The following is a 21,377-nucleotide window of genomic DNA, read 5'->3' as shown; positions in this document are numbered from 1 at the left end:
GGATGAGCTATATATACTTAAGCAGCTATATTAAAAGTGGTATAAATAACGACACAATGATAAGTAGGAGGATTTCTATATATAGTTAGACGAAAAAGTTGTCCAAGACCACCCAATTACAGAAAAGGCTATAACTTATATTAAGGGAGCCTTAATTATAACATTAAAGGATTTAGAGGAGTAATTAGAGGACTAAAGAAGCGAAAGGCAAATCTTAGTACCCGCGAACAAAGTTGTAACGCTTAGATTAATATAAGAAAGGTTTAAACTCTAGGACGAAGACGAACTAAGAGTTAACCTAAGACATTAAGTATATTATATACTATTATGGATAGTATGCGTGGATAATGCGTATAATATATATAAGGCACTAAAGGATAAAAATTGGAAGTATCTAATAAGAATATATTAGATAATAAACGAGGCGAAGTATTAAAACGCTAAATATATACATAGTTAGCACCTAATAAAAGTTTAAAAATAAGGGGACTTAATACTTTAACTAGGAAGATTCCTTATAGAAGAATGCCTAGATGGACGACAATGGTGGGAATGTCTAGAAAATACCTATCTATGGTATATTAAAGATAAAAAACGAACTAAGTATTAGCCTAAGTTAGACCAAGTATAAATAGGATCTAGCAGTTAATAGTTAGGAAAAGTAGAGGCCTATAGGATTAGAGGGAGCCAGTAGTAGAGCCTTAGACCCTTAAAGGAATTTAAGGACAATACCTAAATTTACAAGTTAAATGGCAAGATTAATAGTTTAAGGCATTAATAGATAGTGGAGCAATAAGGAACCATATCTCGCTAGCAATAGTTAAAAGAATAGGGTTACTATATAAGCAGAAGGAACGTCCTTACCTATTAGTAATAATTTTAGGAGATTTAATAGCTTATAGAGGAGGTATTATTAATCTTAAAACAGGACCTATTCAGCTAACTATTAAAGGAAGATAAGTTGAGATGTCTTTTAATATATTACCATTAAGGAATAATAAGGTAGTATTAGGAATGCCTTAGTTATAGGAATATAATCTAAAGATTGATTAGGTTATAGGTTAGGTTAATATTAAAGATACATAACGCCGTAAGATGCAATAATAAGCTAAGTTAGTATAGTATTAAGTAGGAGCAACCTATAAAGAAACGGAAAAAGGATTAAGCTATATACTAAAAAGATACTATAAATATAGTAAGAAACTATGGTTACCTAAGAGCGAAAAGTTATTAAAGTATATAATATAGGACTATAAAATAAAATTAGAACCAGGAATAAGTCTAAGGTTCTTTCCAATTTATAAGCTTACTAAAGAAGAAGGTAGAGCATTAAAAGAGTTTATCTAAGAAAACTTATAAAAGGGATACATTAGACTATCGCAGTTATTAGTAGGTTATCCAGTACTGTTTATACCAAAAAAGAATAGCAAACTAAGACTATATATTAACTATAGATAGTTAAATAACATCACTAGAAAGGATAGGTATCCTTTACCCTTAATTAGCGAAATCTAAAATAGGATCGGCAATGCGCAAATCTTTATAAAGATAGATCTGAGATGGGCGTACCATTAGATTAGGATTAAGGAAGGCAATAAATAAAAGGCAGCCTTTAGGTTAAAGAAAGGACTATATAAGCCACTAATTATGCAATTTAGGCTTATAAACGCACTAGCAACGTTTTAGAAGCGCATTAACAATATATTAAGAGAATATTTAGATGAATTTGTTATAGTATACCTTAACGACATTATTATCTACTTAATAAATAAGGAAGAACATAAAGAATACGTCAAATAGGTCTTAAAGAGACTATAGGAAGAACAGATGCTAGTAGCAATTAAGAAATGCGAGTTCTTCACTAGGAAGACCAATTTCGTTAAATTTATTATTAAACTAGGCTAACTTAGTATAGATCCAAAGAAGATTAAGGCTATAGTAAAGTGGTAAGAACCAGAGAATATTACGCAGTTAAGATTGTTTTTAGGGTTTTATAATTACTGCAGAAGGTTTATAGCTTAATAGTTAAAGAACATTAAGCCGTTTATAAAACTAATAAAGAAAGAAAAACTATAGATATAGGGAGAAGAATAAAGGGAACTGTTTAAGAAAATCAAACAGTTGTTTACCTAGGAGCCAGTTCTTAAAATTTATTAACCATAGTTAAAGATAGTGGTTAAAATAGACGCATTAGACTATATACTAGGAGCGTACTTCCTATAGAAATATAAGGATAGATGGCACCTAGTAGCATACTATAGTTAAAAGATAACGCCACCGGAACTAAACTATAACATCTATAACAAGGAGTTATTAGGTATAGTTATAGCACTAAGGGAATAAAGATTATTCTTATAAGGTATAGAAAAACTATTTATAATTAAAACGGATTATAAGAACCTAATAGGGTCCCTAATAATAAAAAAACTTAACCATAAATAAGTTAGATGGGCGGAGATGCTTACAGAATACCATTTTAAGATTTAGTATACTAAAGGTATAGAGAATGCACGAGCAGATACTCTAAGTAGAAAGGCTAAACTATAAAATAATAAAAAGCTATTAGGGGCTTTATTGCGAAGGGACATAGATTAATTAGGTATAATTATCCAAAGATTACAGCAACACAAGAAGAGAAAACCTATAAATTACTAGAAAGTAACTAAATAATAAAGATCCTAGATACACAAACAGAGGATCCGGACTTAGAGTAATATAAAAATTAAAAAGTAACGTATATACCAAGATCTATTGCAAAGGAGTTTATTAAATCATTTTATAAGGGATTAACTTAAGGACATAACGGAGCTATAGGCTTAGTATTAAGACTTTAAGAGGAGTATATTATTAATAGAATCTAGGGACTAGCTAGGCAAGTTATAAAGAAATGCCTAAATTACTAAAGGAATAAACTAATAAGGCATAAGCTATATAGAGGGCTATAACCTATTAAAATACTAAAGAGACTATAGAAGGTTATATCATGGGACTTTATTATTAAGTTACTAAAGTTAAGAGACCCTATTACTAGACAAAATTATAACGCAATCTTAGTAATAATAGATAAGCTTACAAAGTGGGGGTACTTTATAGCATATATAGAAGAAATATTAGCGGAAGATATTACTAAAATCTATATTAAAGAAGTATTTGTAAGATATAGAGCACTAAGTAAGATTATATTAGACAGAGATCTAAGATTTATAACAGTATTTTAGGAAGTATTCTTAGCAGAGTAAGGAGTTTAAGTAGCAACTTCTATCGCATATTATCTACAGACAGACGGTTAAATAGAAAGATTAAATTAGATACTAGAATAGTATTTAAGGCATTATATTAATTATATATAGAATAATTAGGTATTACTATTACTAGTTATATAGTTTGTATATAATGCAACACTATAAGAAGGAATAGGTATATTACTATTTAAGGCGAATTATGGATATAAGCTAAGAACATTATTATTACTATATTAAGTAAAAAAGATAAGTAGTATAGCTAAGTAAAGAATAGAGACTCTAATAAATCTTTATACAGACCTTACGGAAACAGCTAAGGTAGTATAGTAAAGGATAAAAAAGTACTACGATGCTAAGAGATCTAAGGGACCAGATTTTAAGGAGGGAGATAAAGTATAGCTACTATACAAAAATTTTAAGAGTTAATAACTAAGTAAGAAGTTAGACCACGTTAGACTAGGACCTTTTAAAATTATACAGAAAATTTCACCGGTTATGTTTAAGTTAAAACTACTAGCTAAAATAAAGATCTACCCTATATAGTACATCGCAATGCTAGAGCTAGCATATGGGAATATTAAGCCACTAATCTATAAGGCAGACACGTATAGAGGACGGGAAGAAGACAAATAGTAAGTTTTAAAGATCGTTAGTTATAAGGACGTAGATAATAAAACATAGTATAAAGTAAAGTGGATAGACTACAATAAGATTACCTAGGAGCTACTAGAGAACCTAAAGAACACTATAAGAAAGGTATAGGAGTATTAGANGAAAAAAGGTTAGGCAATATTAATAAAGAAGAATCGCCAAAGAATAAGTTACCTAAGGGGGACCTAGGAAGAGCAACTGCCGAACTACTTAGAGTTGTTTCCTTCCCTATTAGAAGAGAATCCGTTCTTTTATTACTAAGCTCCTATAAACCTTATTCTATAAACTTCCACTCCTTAAAATAAACTTTCTTACGAACTTTCTTAAGACGAATTAGTTAAGTAAACGCAGCAAGACGAGAATTAAGAGCCTATTGTTAAGCATTAGCAGCCTCTCTTTTAGCGTTACGTAAATAATAAAGTTCCGCTAAAGCAATAAACAACTTATTATTAAGCTTTATAGTAGTAAATTAAACATAAAACCCTATAATAAATTACTTAGGGAACTTAGAGACTACTAAAAGTTATAAAATACATATACTTAGTATTAGAAACTAAGCAAATATTGTAAAATAATTAAATATTTACTCTAGTGCACTCTAAATAAGAGGAAGGTTGCCGGGATAAAGAACTTGCCAACGTAATATAAACTAATCCCTCTTTCGCACAATAAGAACACGGAGACGGCATTATTTTACCCAGCGATAGTATAAAAGAGACTATACGCGTATAACAAAGAGTTAAAGAAAAAGAAGGTACTTTAGGCATTATAAGCAATAATATTAACCAAATTAATTAGACGGACATTACACCTCTAGTAAATAACTTAGAGATGCTAGGTATCTTTAAGGACGAAGATAAAAAGGAGGGAGATGGTGTTATAGACGCTTTAAGTACAATATTATAACTACTTAGAGAAGAGTTAAAAGAAGCTAGTTAGTTAATATAAGCACAGTCTAGAATAGAACCCGTGGAACTATGTAATAAGGAATAGTAAGTAAGGTCACGTAATATAATCTATATAATCTATATAATCTATAAGATCTATAATAGAGTAAACAGAGTAGACAAAGTAAATAGAGCAATAACTTTCTTAAAAGTACGGTTGTGTATTTAAGGACCCACAGTCCCTACCTAGATAGTTCCTTCCTTGTAGTAATTCTTAGAATATAATTAGAGTTAATCTATTAGGCAACCACTCCACCAGTTATTATTACGTTGTTAACTTACTTGCAATACCTATATACCTAGCCCATTAACAAGTCTACCGTAGTTTCTACTACAAGGCTTCGTTACAGCTAGTGCCTATACGCTACCCACTAACCTCTAAAGCTTAGACTAGATTAATATAGCAGCCTTAGAAGTAAAAGAGAATAGGCTCTATTATAGAGGTTGCTTATTTATCCCTAACTTAGAAAATCTACAACGGCAACTAATCTAAATGGCCTATAACCTTTAATTAAGCGGCTACCTAAGCAGAGGAGGAACCTATAAGCTTCTTAGCCAATACTACTTCTAGCTAAAAATAATAGACTTAGTTAAACATTTTATAGGCGCCTGCTATAGTTATAAGCGCGCTAAGGCCTTTAATATAAAGTACTAAGGACTACTATACCCTTTACTAGTACCTATACGATAATAGGCAGATATCGCTATAGATTTCGTTATTAACCTATTACCCTATAAACGATACGGCCGTACCTATAAGAATATCCTTATAATAATATGCCGACTTATAAAAGAGCGCCACTATATCCTAACCAAAGGCGTAGCTATTAGCGACATTACTAACACCTTCCTCTACGAAGTTTACTAACTACATAGGCTATCTAACTTAATTATATTCAACTAAGGTATATAATTTAACTCTAATATATAAAGACAAATCTGCTAACGCCTTAGCATCTCCATTAAGATATTTATATCCTTCTACTATAAAACTGCTAGGCAACTAAAAAACGCTAATGCTAGTATAAAAGCGTACCTACAATAGGTAGTCGCCTATAGTTAAGATAACTAAATAGATTACCTCCTACTAGGTAAATTCGCAGCGAATAACTATGTCTTAACTACTATAGGACTTACCCCGTTCTTCGCGAATAAGGGTTATTACCCCTAATCTAGTATAGAGCCACTAAAACCTATTAATAAGAAACTGCTATATAGAAAACGCCTTAAGATATTACTTACTAACTAGTATATAAACCGTATAAAAAATCTACTTAACTACTACAAGGGAGAAATAGCCTAGGCTTAAGTAAAGTAGGCCTACTTTACCGACCGCTATAAAACGCTACTACTAGAGATATATATTGGCGACTAGGTATAGCTAAATGCACGTAATATCTCTATATAAAGGCCTATAAAGTTACTTAATTATAAAAACCTTAGCCCCTATCTAATTAAATAAGTTATTAATAGGGGAGCCGTATATAAGCTAGAACTTCTACCTACCCTAGCCACCTATGGGATATAGCCTATATTTTAACTATGGCTATTACACCTCTATTAGCCTAACCCCTTACTAGGGCAGATATAGCCTAAACCCCTACTAGTACTAATTTAAGATAAAAACGAAGATAAGAACTATAAGGAGTGGACCGTTAAACGAATTATTAACTCTAAATACTTTAGTAAAGGTAGAGGACAACGGCTCTACTATAGAGCTATATATATAGGATTTGATATAAATTAGCTAAAATGGCAACTATAGAAAGACTTTTAAAATATAAAGGATCTAATTAGCAACTTTTACTATATAAACCTATAGAAACCAGGCCTAAGTAGAGATTTTATATTTAATCCTCTATAGGAGCCCTTATAGAGTTAAACTGTTATATATTACTACGTAAGGGCAAATTGCTATTAGATTACGGTAAAGTGCAATTACGTAACCGGAATATTATTAAGATGTTTAGGAACTTTAACCGGCGGTTAAAGTTATCTAATTAGTTAGATTTTTAGATGCTAAGCCTTATTATATAATATTATTTTAAACCTTTAATAATACCCCCCTTTCTTCTTTTTTATACCTTAAGTGTCCCTTTTATATATATATAGTAACCACAGCGTCGCCGGAGCTCCGCCTTTATAGGAGGGGGGGTAGTGTCACGGAACCCCAACGCAGGGGCCTCCATAGGAGAGCCCCGTGCTCTCGCGTATACCTCGCGTACAGCTTATATCAGCTACGCGTAGGTATATCACCTCCTTACGCCCTCGACCCTTACGATCGATCGCGCAACGTCTTATAGACTCTTCGAATACATACGCTCTGTAGCCACTGCCCTCGTTCCGTGACAATGTCACTAGCAGCGTAGAAGAGAAGTACGAAGACTTTATTAACTTAAAGCCTATTTTAATCTAAGATATAGCGTATAATAGTAGCTTAATCTAACTTATAGAGCCGACTACCTACGACTCTTAAATAGCAATTAATATATTATCTATACCTAGGGTTGTCAATGATGAATAAATGAATAAATAGGCCCAATATCGTATTCAATTCATAAGCCAACCGAAATATCGCGATATGAATGAATAATCACGATATCTTAGATATAGGCGGTATTACCGGTCTTAGCATAGTGGGGCACTAAATCGATGGGGCCGATGTCTCCTTAGAGGCCTCTACCCCCCTCTACCCCCCCTTCTACCCCCCCTAAACGTTCACTAGCAGCTCTCTCCTCCTAGCCTTATATAACTTATCCTTTTTTCTATAACTTTAAGTACTCTAACGGCTTAATATTTACTAGCCCAAGCCTCTATATATATTTATAATTGTATAAATATTCATTCATAAGGGCTGGCAAAATATTTAATTATTATTACTCCTTATAAATGAATATATCGTTATAAAGCAATGAATAAAAATATCATTGACAACCCTGTCTATACCATTAATACCGGCAGAGGCTAAGCGAGTCTCTTACGATACACAGCGAATAACCCCATGGGACCGTATATTATTAGGGAGTACGAATATTAAACGTACGGAATGCTTAAAGAGCTAGCTACTAAGTAATATTACCGCCAGGGGGAGGCCTATGGCAACGAATCTAGTGCGAGAGGCTTCTGAGCTCTTGGCCCAATCTAGGGAGCAGCCGACATCTACTACACCACGCCAAGGATCACGAAGGTGACGATAGTGGTGAGAGTAGTCGCGAGAGAGTAGCTATTTTGAAGCTCTACCAGAGCCCAGGGGCGTGGAGCCTACTTTCAATTAAAACACCATGCCAAGACTGTTCAATATTCAATATCAATATCAATACGGCCTTATACCAATGCTGAATATTGATAAAAGCACTGGAAACAGTTTCTTTGTTCCTAGCTCTCAAATCTCTCTTACTCAACTTATCATGAACAGGAATTGTAAAGTTCGTAAGATACATAACCTCGACCACCTTCTCGTCAAGCATTATTAGTGGAAGTTTACGGTACAAATACCAGTAAGGAAGGACGGCATCCAGAGGTTTATGTTGACCTCAGGTCTGCAGTAAGCTGTAGGCACGGTTCTAAATTAAATTTGGTCAGTTGTCGCTCCAATTCTCTGATCCTCTCCTCGCTCTATACACTCCGCAACCCCATCCTTATACTCTTTCATTTCTACTATTCGCCTTTTGTCTGTACTGTTTCAACGTCACTAGTAATTGGTTACTATGGTACAGTGCAATATACATAGAGACTGAAGTGTTTTGCCGGCAGTGACGACATAATCTTCTGGTTTCCTGCTGAACATAAGCAGATGCTTTGTCGTGATCTTAGTCTTGATGTTTTCTCCGAGTGCGCCTTTGCTGGAGCGGCAGAGCTCGGTTGACTTTGAGATTAGCTTGCCGCTGAGATTGACAATCCCAACGATATTTTCGATGAGGCCGACAGCAGCAAGAATTTCCACCCCAGGTAGAGAAAGGGAAAGCTTTCCATTGTCTTCGAGATCAAGGGATGTGCGGTCTTTCTCGGAGAGTTTTCGCGGCGATGGAGAGTGCGAGGGTCAGGCATCGGTAGAGGAAAGGCTCGCAGACTCGAGAGGCTCGGGAACACCGGGTTGGGCATTCTCCTGAGATACCTTTTTGGCAGCCTCCAACTGAGTTCGCTTGTCCTGAAGTTTTTTTGCGAACGGATGTAATTTTCCCAGTCCCTGCCCACCAATCGTTTTCACAGCTTGCTCAAGCTCAGCGACTCTATAAATGGCATCGTCGATCTTGCCATGCAGCTCATAGCATTGTACCAAGTGCCACAACGCAAAAATTCGATCAGGGTGATCGCCATCCTCTCGGGCTGCACTCACATATCGCTGTTTCTCAATGACCTTGGTGAACACCTCTTCTGCTTCGTCATATCGTTTCTGGAGAACAAGCACCTGTGCAAAATGCACTTTTCCAGCCAGCGTGCCGAAATGATTCTCCCCGAGGCTTCTTTCTGCAATCGGTATGGCTTCGCGAAACAAGTTCTCTGCTTCCCCGGTATTGCCACGAGCACTTTCGACTCTGGCAAGGTTACAAATCGCCAGCAGAGTGAAAGGCTGTTCCTTACCGAGTCTTTTCCTACGTTGGTCGCGCACTTCCAGCATGAGCTCACGTGCGTCGTCCAACAGCTCTTCTCCGCAGTCCAAATATGACGTGGCGAGATCTTCCATCGCAACCAGAGTTTGCAGGTGCGTGGGACCCAGTACCCTTTTCATCCCCTCCATAGCCTCCGTATGGATTTCTTTTGCTTCCTCGTAGCGGAAATATCTCCACAAAACTCTGCCTAGATTACCCATAGCAATGAAGATATCTTCTTGGTTTGTGGGTGGCGTTTTTTTCATTCCCTCAATGGCCTTTTCGTGGAGTTCGAGCGCCTCCTTGAATCTGCCCTGGAAGCACCGACTCGAACCCAGGATATCCATGATTTTGTGAGTCCTGGGGTGATCTGGACCCAAGGACCTCATGCAAGCCTGAAAAACTTGATATTGTAGCTCTGCTGCTTCGTTGGCACGAGCTTGACTCCAATATGTCGCAGATAAGAACAACATTGCATCCATGGTAAGGGGATGATCGGTGCCCAACATCCCGCAAACGAAGTTCTTGACCGCCAGCTGCAGTTCTTCTGCTTCTCTCCAAAGACCACATTCAAAGTATACGCGGCTGAATTTCGCATGTTCCAGCGCCTGTCGTCGCCCAAAGTTCGTTTTGAGCGCTGGAAACCAAGCCAATGATGAGCTTCGCGATTTCTGATTTTCTTTAATCCTGGTGTTGATACTCGTTTCGCACTTTCGGACATAGTTCACATGAGGCAAAAGACTTCTTCGCATCGCTTCGTCCTTTTCTAAAGACCCATGTGGTGGTAGAAGGATGCACTGTGCTAGCGTGGTTTTTGCAGCTTGACACCAGAGGGCCTGCTCTGCTATGGTCATCTCGGGTCTCTCTCGCACCCATGTATGCACCAGTGGGTGCATAGAGTAGTTGTCGGTTGTTTCCTGATGAGTTATTAGCGACATTTGCGAGAGCACCTTCAGTGCATGGCGAAGGCGTAGTTCAAGAAGGTCGCCAAACGACGATAAGGGCTCAGATTCGCGCAGAAGAGCTGGAAGAATAGGAGGACTGCGGTCTCTGGAAACGAACTCCAATATAGCGAGCGCTCTCTCCTTGAGATATTCTGCCGGTGTTTTGGGTCTTGAGACCGTCTTGATGCGGTCTTGTTCTTGCATGTCTTTCTTTTGCTGCTCTAGCTCAACTTGAGGGTTCATTGCTGCAGTAATTAGGACATCAACACGGATATTCTCAGAGTGGAGGCAGGAGAACATTTTAAGAAGCTGGACTGCATCGATGGATTCCTCCGTGTTTGACTCTTCGAGACTTTTCAAGTTGATTTCGTAGCTTGAATAAACGTTCATATTTTCTCGCTCATCCCCTCGATATCCAGAGTTCCTTCTAGCTTGACGGATTCTCTGCCAACTCTTGTGGTAATACTCAATGTAATTTGCCAAAGTGCATAAGCCATTCATGATTGTCTTGCCTGCATGAACCAAAGCGAGTGGCAAGAAACCTAGGGCATCTGCAATACGTTCCGCTGATTTTCTTGTCGAGATGTCCCAAGGACTTGGCTTGCCAGCTGCTTTCAAGAGCAGGTCGTTCGCCTCATTAACTGCCAATTGTTCGAAACGATATGATTGTGAGCCAACTGTTCCGTGGACCTTATATGCTGGGACACGTGTGGTGACCAGAATGCAACCTCGTTCGCCATTTGGGAAGTAACTCTCAAGGGGATAAGAAGAGTCATCCGCATTGTCAATAAGTAGTAGCCAGCGCTCTTCTAGACTCGAAAGCCATTCTTTAGCTGCGCGCTGATTCGATCCTTCACTCGGCTCAACGCCCCCAATTTTGGCAATTTTTGAGAATGAATGTTCGGCGGTTTGTGGGGAGCTTGCGTCGATGCAAAATATGCCCCAGAAACTAGAGGCCTGTCAGAGATGTGAAGGTCAGAAAACAAGGAAGTCGCGCCTACTCACTTGTTTCGGTTATCCTGAGCAAATTTGCAACAGAATTGTGTCTTTCCCGAGCCACCTAGCCCATATACGATGAAGCGTCTTTGGACATTCCTAGGCTCCCTTGAGATCTCGAAGACATCGAAGGCGTTTTGTAGATCCTCCAGCAATGAATCCCGGCCAGTAAATATGCTGCTGACAGTCTGCGGAATATCAAAATGTTTATTAATGGACACCAGTGAGGCCACCGCAGTCGCAGGCTTGATGGCGTCAAGAAACTGCGACTCGTTAGGGATCGATATGATAATAGGGTGGATATCGTTAACGTACATGGTCGCCATTAGGTGTTGCAAGTTTCGGGCGCAAAGAAGCAATCTGAGATTGTAATGCGAAGCCTAGCAGTTGGACATTTTGAGATAAATGGCCAAGCGACTGGCCGGTCGAGTCCTGCGAGCTACGGGTGTAAGAGCTACAAGAGATCAGCGCAAGTCAAGAGCTTTGTAGAACCGCTCGACGCACAGGTTCAAGGCGGTCAATAACACTTGAAGACTGTTCCTGTAGTTCATCAATTGGAGGCGTAGGTCTTTAAATTCATCGATCTTCTTGTCCATTCTAAGTGTCTTTTTGATAGCATCGAAAGACTTCGAGGATCTTCCTTTACCGACTATCTCCTGCACCACAACTTCTAGTTGTTCGACAGTGGTCTGGCAATCCCTCAACAATGTCCCCACGTTCCGCCAAAGGCTTTCGACTCGATTTGAATCCGCCGGAGGTGGGTCTGGGATCCTCGAGTGTTCGGCTTTGAATGCGTCATCTATCGACGTGTTGACTGAGATGAGGGCGTCAATCTCACGGGTTAGTGCGGCGATATCTTCATCGATCTTCCCGGCTGAGTCGTGAACGTGCTTAAGGTAGCTACCACAGCGCCACAAGACATCAAGCAGGCCAGTGGTGCCTGTGAGGATGGAGAAGGGGTCCATCATTTGTTTTGCGACCGTCAACTAGGACGCATCGTCGAGCGAAAACATACCTAGGTATATAATACAGCAGGTGTGGCATCGTGATAGGATTGCGTAAGAGTAGCCTAGCGGTTTAAGGTGGATTTCAGCCTTGCCCTGCCGAGGTCGAGTAGTTCAGCATTACACGACACACGAGTACTGAGGGGTTTTTCGATGCTCTGTAACCGGTGAGTCTCGCATGTCCCAATCAGAGCTTGGTGATTCAGCCGCAATCTTAAGCGCCCTCGGCTTTGCCGCTGTGCCGCAAGTCACTAGGCTGTCTGATTACGCTTCAGGGGGAGACCCAATGAACCGTTGCTCTAGTTAAGCCAGAACTTGAAGCCGAAGGCAACAGGGCAACAAGCAATTCATGGATAGCCAAGAAGCGGGCCAAGCCCCAATATGCATTATGCTGTTGGGGTCCTAAGCCATCACCACGTCGCGGCCTTCTTGAAATTCATACATCGACCTGCATCTTAGGCGTCAATTCATCTTTCTCGCAATCTGTTCCTGTACCACGATCATGGATTGGTTAACCATCACAGGCGAGGCTAGCTTGACTCCACGTCTCGTCTTTGCGACGCTCGCCGCAGGCTATTTAATCTTTTTTTATTTTCAGAGAAGACACCAGTTCCAAGTGCGTGATCAAGATTGTTCCTTTTCTCCTTTCCGGTGGCTCACTTTGCGAAGGCAGATAAAGCATTTGGCGAGCAACATGGTTGTTTGCCCATGGAAACAAAATTACCATATAAATGGCCTTTCGCACTCGACATCCTAAAGCGGCAATATGACGCCCTCCCATCTCAACGTCTTTTGGCCTTCCAGTCGCAGTATTTTGACAAGATGGGACCGAACATGCTACTTATGCTGTTTGGGCAGGTAGGATATATGACGACAGACCCCAAGAACATAGAATCGATCCTGTCTACACACTTCGAAGGTTTACTTTGGCCCAATCTCAATTGGCTTTACGGTTTAGTAGAAGCTTATCCTTGCTGCAGACTGGGGCCTTGGGTCTCGCCGTGGCGGTCTCTATCCTTTACTTGGAGAAGGTATCTTTACACAAGATGGACGACCATGGAAACACTCCCGCGAACTTCTCCGTCGCCAGTTCGCGCGAATCCAATATCAGAACCTGAAGGTATTCGATGAGCATGTCAACGATCTGATTGCTGGGCTCTCTTCCTCGGGTGATGGCATTGTGGATTTACAGCCATACTTCTTTCGCTTTACTCTTGCCACAACCACTGATCTCATCTTCGGAGAGCCCGTACGGACTCTGGGCGACGATGTCCAAGACACTTTCTCTAACAATTTCGACTATGCATCGCTAATTTCCGCAATCAGGCTACGGCTTGCAGATTTTCATTGGCTCTATAAGACGAGGAAGTTTAAGAATGCCTGTGGAGTGGTTAAGAAGTATGCCAATCACTTTGTTTCTCAAGCTTTGGAAGACAAGAAGCAACACGGCGAGGATGCTACCTCTGGAAGGCATGCATTCATCCTTGATCTCTATGAAGACCTCAAGGACCCGGCCTTGGTGCGAGATCAGCTCGTGAATGTTCTTATTGCTGGCAGGGATACCACAGCTTGTCTCATGTCATGGACGTTGTAGGTATAGAGCCCTTTCAAGTGTACCTGACTAACAAATGATACTTCATAGCTATCTCCTCGTCCGCCATCCAGCAGTTCTGGATCGTCTTCGCGGGGAAATATCCGCCGTTGTTCTAGAAACCGAAGATCTAACCCGATCTCACATAGCTAAGATCTCCTACCTCAAATGTGTCCTTAATGAAAGTCAGTAAATCTCATACACCCTTTCCCGCCAAACTCAGTCTTCCTCTTCCTCTTGCCCCATCTTCCCCGCCGCCTTCCTGCTGACCCTTGTTTTTTCTTCATAGCCCTTCGACTCTACCCTCAACTCCCAGTAAACGTACGAGTAGCCCTAAAAACCACTTTTCTGCCCTCGGGTGGCGGTCCCACCGGCACGTCTCCCGTGCTAATCCGTCGAGGCACTGGTGTCGGCTATTCAGTCTACCATATGCACCGCATGACTTCTCTCTATGGTCCCAACGCAAACGAATTCCATCCCGAACGCTGGGAAAACACTGATTTGGAAAAAAAGGTCGGGTGGGGTTTTATGCCTTTTCATGGTGGCCCGAGAATATGTCTCGGTAGTAAGTTATTCTAACTTTGAGTGCGATACTACCGGAAAAGTATGATACTGATCGATCATAGAGGATTTTGCGCTCATGGAAGCATCCTATGGAATCGTGAAAATCATCCAGACGTTCCCCAATCTAAGATTACCTCCTGAAATTCAAAAGGAAAAGACAGGACAGGAGAAACAGAATCTCACAATCGTTGTGGCTAGTGCAGATGGTTGTAAAGTTTTGCTCCATTGAACACCACCGCAGCTTCGTGGGCTTATCAAAGGTGGACGCCAACTGAGTTGTCGTTTCAACTTCTTCTTCTCTCGGAATCCATTGACGGTGCTCGGACAGGTTTGGTTTGGTTTGATGAGTAGGCAGGTAGAACAGAGTGAACGGACGCGACCAGAGGAGAAATCTTGTAGCAAGAGAGATAATGGCGCCTCCTCTACACCCAATACCTTCGGGGACGCCATGTCATAACGCGGATGTAGCTTGGGAGGGGTCCAATTTGGGACCCCTTGGGGACCCCAAACGCGGCCCTTGTGATTGTCGTGTAGAGTTAATGATAGTGAGGCCGTAACAGGCAAGGCATGATTGGTTAATGACATGGAGGAGCAGGAACGTGACTGTGCAGCCCGAGCGAGACCTGAGCAGATGGTGAGCCGAGACTAGCAGAGGGCGCTTAGCGCTTCATCTCGGTAAGCCAAGACAAGTAAATCTCGCTAGTACTTAACTAGTATACTTTACAGGCGGATTAGGGCTAGTGCTACGCTGCGGATCTTTAACCTTAGCTTACGGACCGATTGAAAATCCGCACCAACGGAATCACGTCTGAGCTTGCTGGTAAAGGCCTCCATTTTTGGAAGCAAACCTCGCAAGAAATGGAGGCCTCTAAGCTAATCTAATATGGTTTATGAAGAAACTCGTGCATTATCCGCACAGGATATCAATCGTCTTTAAAACTAAGCGCGACTTTTTAGACCATGTTGTATTAAATTATTCTATTGAGCGTAAGAGTTTTACAAAGGGTTTGGCTAAGGTTTAGCGTTTTATTTTGCATTGCATTATTTACTGTCATTGTTCCCTTTCTTCTATGGCTAGGGGAAAGGGGCGAGAAATTAAGGGTCTTCATGTCTGCGTGCAACTTTAGAACTGGGCATGTATATTCGCGGGAAAACTCAAATATCAGGTGTATAGTACAGTATACACAAGTACATATAAACAGAAATGCATCGCTCAGTAAATCCCGTCCCAACCAAAACATGTCTACAATGCTTTGATAACTGCATTAGCATACTCGTAAGTCTTCGCCTTACCGCCCAGATCGCCGGTGATAGTCTGCAATTGAAACTGTTAGCACTAATAATGTGAAATTTCAAGAGGTTTACATACCTTGCCCTCTCCGAGCACCTTGAAAATAGCTTTTTGAATCTTATCCGCGTGCTCATTCAAACCCATGTGCTGCAGCATCATGATACTACTCAGAAGCAGCGCAGTGGGGTTTGCCAGACTTTTGCCAGCAATGTCTGGTGCAGAACCGTGCACAGCCTCGAAGATGGAGCATTCGTCACCGATATTCCCAGAAGGGGTAAGACCGAGACCGCCGATTAGACCAGCGCACATGTCGGATAGAATATCACCATACAAGTTAGGCATAACAAGTACCTTGTCGTTATATGGAGTAGGGTCTGTAACCATCTTTAGGCAAGTATTGTCCAGGAGCTCAGCGTCGAATTCAACGTTCGGGAAGTCCTTAGCAACCTTTCGTGCCGTGCTTAGGAAAAGACCGTCGGACATCTTCATGATGGTGGCCTTGTGGACTGCTCGAACTTTCCTCCTTCCAACGTCTTCAGCATACTGGAAAGCGAAGCGAAGGACGCGTTCGGAAGCTTCCCTGGTGATCAGTTTGATACTTTGAACGACTCCATCGACTACAACGTGTTCAATGCCTGAGTATTCTCCTTCAGTGTTTTCTCGAATGAGAACGGTGTCGACGCCGTCATAAGGGGTCTTGTATCCGGCGATTGACTTGCAGGGACGCACGTTGGCGAATAGGTTGAATGTTCGTCGAAGGGTCAAGTTGAGGGAGACATGGCCTTTGCCTACAGGCGTCTGCCAAATGTAAGTGTGGGGCGGAACATGGCCTTTGCCTACAGGCGTCTGCCAAATGTAAGTGTGGGGCGGAACATGGCCTTTGCCTACAGGCGTCTGCCAAATGTAAGTGTGGGGCGGAATTAGGAACAATGGAGACATCATACAGCCAGAGGGCCTTTCAAAGCCACATAGTTCTTCGTAACGCTTTCAATCGCCTCGTCTGGAATGACGGTCCTTCCATCCTTCAGCCTTGGTGTAACGTCGACTGGTTCCCACTTAATAGGTGCCTTGATGCTATTAGCTATTGAGAATCTCCCTAATGCTCAGCTATCCTCACTCCTGCAGCAGCAAAGATATCCTTGACGGACTGGGAGATTTCAGGCCCGATACCGTCTCCCTCGATAAGCGTAACTGTGTATAAACCCTATAGCGGGGTAGCCTCGTCAGTGGTTTCCCGTAGTCTAATCGAGCCGCAAGATATGTAATTTCGGGCTTTTGGTGACAACAGCGTGCAATTACGATGGTTGTAGTGGTAGCTTACGTCGTTGCCTTTGGTGCCTTTAAACTTGGCGACCTTGTCTTTGGTGGGCACAGAGTAGAAGCGCGATTGGGGCTACAGTAGGCAGAGAGTTAGTTTCTACAGACCAGAAAGTGCAGTGCAACATAGGTCGTACATGTTTCAGGCACTAATTGCAAAATAACTCACCTGTACTAGTGCTGGTACCAATCGCTGTGTTGCGTTCACCCGGCGGAAGCATTGTCGCGCGGGCACGGCGAAAGAGCGAGAAGCCAGCATCATGAAGATTGTTTTCAAAGACTAGTAGTTAATTGCTGCAGTAGATTGACTGCTGCAGGAGTAATGCGCCGCTGGTTGGAGTGGGGGAGGTTTTTATGGAGAAGCTGGATAAGTTTGAAAAGCAAGCTCTGCTCGGACCCTGATTACCCAATTGTGCATTGCCGCCAAGCGTTCGGCACGATTTAACGGCGATCGAGCACATGGCTCACCAGAACACATAGGCCTCCTTGCAATTACTGCTGTTGCCAGGTGTTACGTCTAGGAATAGGAGAGTGTGAATACAATCGCTGGCTGTCCCGACCAATGTTCTAACAATCCCATTATCCAGCTGGGTAATGGGAAAGAGTAACTAAAACCCAGGATAAATACCGCAATTGGAAAGTTATATTAAAAAGTTGCCATTATAGTTTCACAGCTCATGTCGTAAGGGTGTCTCTTCCTATTTTTAGCATGGTAAATACTTATGGCGGTTGTCTTTGGGCATACGAAATAAATGCCGGGAATTTATTTGCCAAGCATTCGGGGTGGTTCGTCTCATGTGAAACTGAGTATACGTTCATTTGTAACCACTATAGAGTACTCTCACAACTCCACCATGCCACACCAGCACTCGTAAACTGGCCGTGTATAAATTCCGATCCACCATGGCAAATACCACTGAAACCACACTGCTGAACCACTATAACGTAACCACACTCTTCCCCTCCGAATGGCCTGCCGAAAAGGACGTGAGCTCCGACGATGATGATGATGAACTTCCAAAGACCAGCACTCCCAATCCTCCCCGGCGATCCAAATCGCGGTTTTCAGTGCTCGAGCGCAGTAGGAGCTATCGTAGAAACCTGCCTGGAGCGGAGAAGACCAGGGACGGTCTAGAGAACCTCGTGCAGAAGGATGAGCCAGATCCGCTAGGGGCGTCCTCAAGTGTCGTACAGATTCTCCGGGCGCGAGGACTCCCCGTGGAGGATGACACGAAGCTGAGTAGGTCTATCCACAGGCTATTTAGTAGCGTTTTCTGATTCTCGAAGGAAACCGCTTCCTTCTATCATCGACAACGTTCTCCCCCGCGCTATTCCTCTCACAAGTCCACAATAACGCATCAACCGACTCCCTTCTCCAAGGCTTAGATTTCCTCTCACGGTCAATCGAGAAGAAATCGGCTTCCCTCAAGGTTCTTGTAGAATCTAACTTCGAGCGCTTTGTTCGAGCAAAGGCGACAATCGACAATGTATACACAGAGATGCGCGACCAAGGTCGCGAAATCGAGTCTGCACCTAAACGGCCTCACTCTCGTCATGCTAGCAAACCAGGCGCCAGCGGACCCCTCGGTCCTAACCTTGGATCCAACAAACCTCTACCTAGCGACAAAAAGAAGAATGCACTCCTGAAAGAGAGCGAATATGGCGTGCAGGGGATTAAAGCGCCTCTCTATGAAGCGTCAGTGAAGGTCGAAGAGGTATACGGGCCGGCTCTAGGTGGGCGCGAGAAAGAAGAGATCCTGAAAGCCATTCTTACTTCTTTCGACAAGAATCGCGGCCTCTTTGAAGTAGGGGCTTCCTTGCAGGACGCAATCAAGCGCAAAGATCATGAGACACTTGTTGAAGAATATACTCGCGCGAGAAAGTATGCTAATGAGGCAAGATCCATTGTTGAACATGCCTCGTACAGACAGGTTCTTCTAACGGACGCGGAAACCCACACAATCATCGTTACTGCTCGCATGTGGGCTGATGTTGAACATCAGATTGATTCCTTTAGGCGTGACGCCTGGAGAAGGCTAACCGGCATGCACTTCAGCAAGCAGCCAGGAGATCAAGAGGGCAAGCCCGAGGAGCATATGGAACTCATTGCTATTATGCTGGAAATCGGCGTGGAAGAGAATCCCATCTGGTTCTGGCTTCTAAGTCGTTACGACTTTTTGAAGAACAAGATCACTGCAACCTGCGAACGCTCTAAAGTTGAGGTTGAGATTCTGCGACGCCATCTTGCTAACGGCGAAAAGCCTACTCTAAGGGTACTGGCCACACACCTTCGTTCTGTGGCAAAGCGAGGGCGCTCCGGCGACACGGCAAGGACAGATTCAGCCAAAGTCATAGAATTCTGGGAGCATGTCCAGGGATCAATGAGCGCTCTCCTCTCACCCAAAGGGGGCATCCTCGGCGAGATCATCGAGTACTGGGACACTGCGCGTTCGTTCATCGACGGCAAAGCCCAGAAAAATCTCCCTGTCGGAATCGACGGCCAGAGTCGGCAGCACCACCGTCTCTCCAATGATGGTGTACGCGAACTAGAAAAGGGTATCATCGAGCTCGTCAGCGTCATCCGGGAACACCTCTTCTCTTTCTTCTCCGATCCCCCTATCGAAGACATCTCCCTTCTCTTCTCGCCCCTCCCCACCACCCCAGCCACGCCCAAAACCCCTCTCTCAGCCGGCCTGTCCCCGCTCAGCGACACTCGCTTCCGCTTCGACCCAAACAACATCCCCCCGCCGTCCCCCTCCCGCGGCCAATCCTGGGAGAAGTACGCCTTCTGGCCGCCATACTCCAACGCACTCAGCGGGGTGCACTACCTCGCGAAGATGCTGGTGCTCATCGGCACGGCCGCAAGCGAGATGGCATCGCTGCAGCTGCCGGAGCGGGGCGACGGCGGGGTGCGGCTGAGCGAGCAGCTCAAGGCGCTCGTGGGCGGCGTGCGCGAGCGCTCCGTCCAGGCCGTGTGCGCGGCCTGGAACGCCGACGCCGAGAACGTCAAGCTGCTTGAGGACTGGACCCGCTCCGCGAGCCGCCCCGACCGCACCAATATGCCGGCCCGCTTCATGGCGCTCGAGAGCGCCCTGCTGGGGAGCATGCAGAAGATCCTCTATATCACCGAGGCCATGAGCAAGCAGGGTTCGGCGGACGTCGTGGTACCGCCGTCTGCGAAGCTGTTGCAGATGGTCAGGAGCCAGTTCGTGACGAGCTTGTATAAGACGCTTAGTGGGATGGTGGAGAATGCGGAGGTTGGGAAGAGAGTGGATGATGAGGATTGGGATGGTGATCCGGACGAGCTTACCGTGCCGGCACGGAAAGCTGTGGAGGATCTCAGTTTGAGCAGCATTGATGCGTCCAACAAGGTATGTCATTTCATTATATTATGAACATTATGCCAATCATCATATCGAATTTGTTCCGAAATCTTAAAGGGCCACCGGCGTCCCACTTTTCTCCAACGTAAGTATTAGAAAGGAAAATTGTTAATAGTAATCCAGAGCATCCGCCTTCTCCTCACCATCTCTAACCTCGCCGACCTCCGCGCTGAGATCGTCCCCCAGCTAATCTCGCTCTTCGAAACAAACTTCTCCGTCAAGCTCACCGACGAGTCCAAAACGATTCAAGACGTCCTGCAGCAAATTAACGCGCGCCTCTTCCAAATCTACACCAAGCCCATTGCCGACCGCCTCGACAACACCATCCAGGCCGGCCTCACCAGCCCCAAGTGGGCTCCTACAGGCCCGCGCGAGTCTCGGAACCCGTCGCCGTTCACGTCCAGCGTGCTGATCGACATGGTGATTGTGCACACGGAGGTGTCGACGACGGCGACCCCACTCACGCCGGACATCCTGAAGTACCTCTTGGAGCAGATCCTCAACGCGCTCACCGCGACCTTCAAGCAGCGACCCAAGTACTCGCTCACCGACCTCATGCAGGCAACGCTGGACGTCGAGTACATCTCGCAGACCCTGAGCTCCTATACTACGGACAAGGCGACGGTGCTCCAGACGGATATATATCAGGTCCTGGACACGAGGACGGATAACCAAGCGAGGGTGAATTTGCAGAATGAGCTGCCCAGTTTGAGACTCATATTGAAGAGGCTGAAGGAGAGTACGAAGGCCGAGTTTGCGTGTTTCCGAAGACCGAAGAGAGGGACGATTGGGGAAAGGCCGGGGGAGTAGGGGGCACACCTGGTTCTTGATCAGGGGAAGCGACGGTATGGCCGAGGT

General features: G+C 43.4%; 4 protein-coding genes across 4 annotated transcripts; 2 read left to right on the top strand and 2 right to left on the bottom strand.

Moving 5' to 3' along the window:
- Positions 1 to 8,879: 8,879 nt before the first annotated feature.
- K441DRAFT_537345 (tetratricopeptide repeat domain-containing protein) lies at positions 8,880 to 12,337 on the bottom strand (the record flags this gene model as incomplete). Its single annotated transcript, XM_067642474.1, has 4 exons — positions 8,880 to 11,322; positions 11,379 to 11,632; positions 11,685 to 11,823; positions 11,874 to 12,337. The coding sequence occupies 4 exons, from the start codon at positions 12,335 to 12,337 to the stop codon at positions 8,880 to 8,882; spliced, it is 3,300 nt and encodes a 1,099-aa protein (XP_067509206.1).
- Positions 12,338 to 12,875: 538 nt separating this feature from the next.
- On the top strand, positions 12,876 to 14,757 carry K441DRAFT_683977 (cytochrome P450; the record flags this gene model as incomplete). Its single annotated transcript, XM_067651742.1, has 6 exons — positions 12,876 to 12,989; positions 13,043 to 13,292; positions 13,354 to 13,963; positions 14,016 to 14,149; positions 14,254 to 14,529; positions 14,591 to 14,757. 6 exons carry the CDS (start codon positions 12,876 to 12,878, stop codon positions 14,755 to 14,757), a joined length of 1,551 nt encoding a protein of 516 aa, XP_067509205.1.
- A 795-nt stretch (positions 14,758 to 15,552) lies between these two features.
- Positions 15,553 to 17,505, bottom strand: K441DRAFT_651875 (uncharacterized protein). The gene is made up of 6 exons (XM_067647272.1): positions 17,306 to 17,505; positions 17,141 to 17,212; positions 16,937 to 17,023; positions 16,764 to 16,886; positions 15,898 to 16,617; positions 15,553 to 15,843 (listed from the first exon to the last, which is right to left on the bottom strand). The coding sequence occupies exons 1-6, from the start codon at positions 17,396 to 17,398 to the stop codon at positions 15,772 to 15,774; spliced, it is 1,167 nt and encodes a 388-aa protein (XP_067509204.1). The 5' UTR covers positions 17,399 to 17,505; the 3' UTR covers positions 15,553 to 15,771.
- Positions 17,506 to 18,039: 534 nt separating this feature from the next.
- K441DRAFT_535665 (uncharacterized protein) lies at positions 18,040 to 21,329 on the top strand (the record flags this gene model as incomplete). Its single annotated transcript, XM_067642380.1, has 3 exons — positions 18,040 to 18,376; positions 18,424 to 20,507; positions 20,643 to 21,329. The coding sequence occupies 3 exons, from the start codon at positions 18,040 to 18,042 to the stop codon at positions 21,327 to 21,329; spliced, it is 3,108 nt and encodes a 1,035-aa protein (XP_067509203.1).
- Between the last annotated feature and the right edge of the window lie 48 nt (positions 21,330 to 21,377).

This window comes from Cenococcum geophilum (genome assembly GCF_001692895.1).
Source record: "Cenococcum geophilum 1.58 unplaced genomic scaffold K441scaffold_3, whole genome shotgun sequence".
NCBI lineage: Eukaryota > Fungi > Ascomycota > Dothideomycetes > Gloniales > Gloniaceae > Cenococcum > Cenococcum geophilum.
The sequence above is the reverse complement of the archived record's forward strand: the minus strand, read 5'-3'. Positions and strand labels throughout refer to the sequence as shown.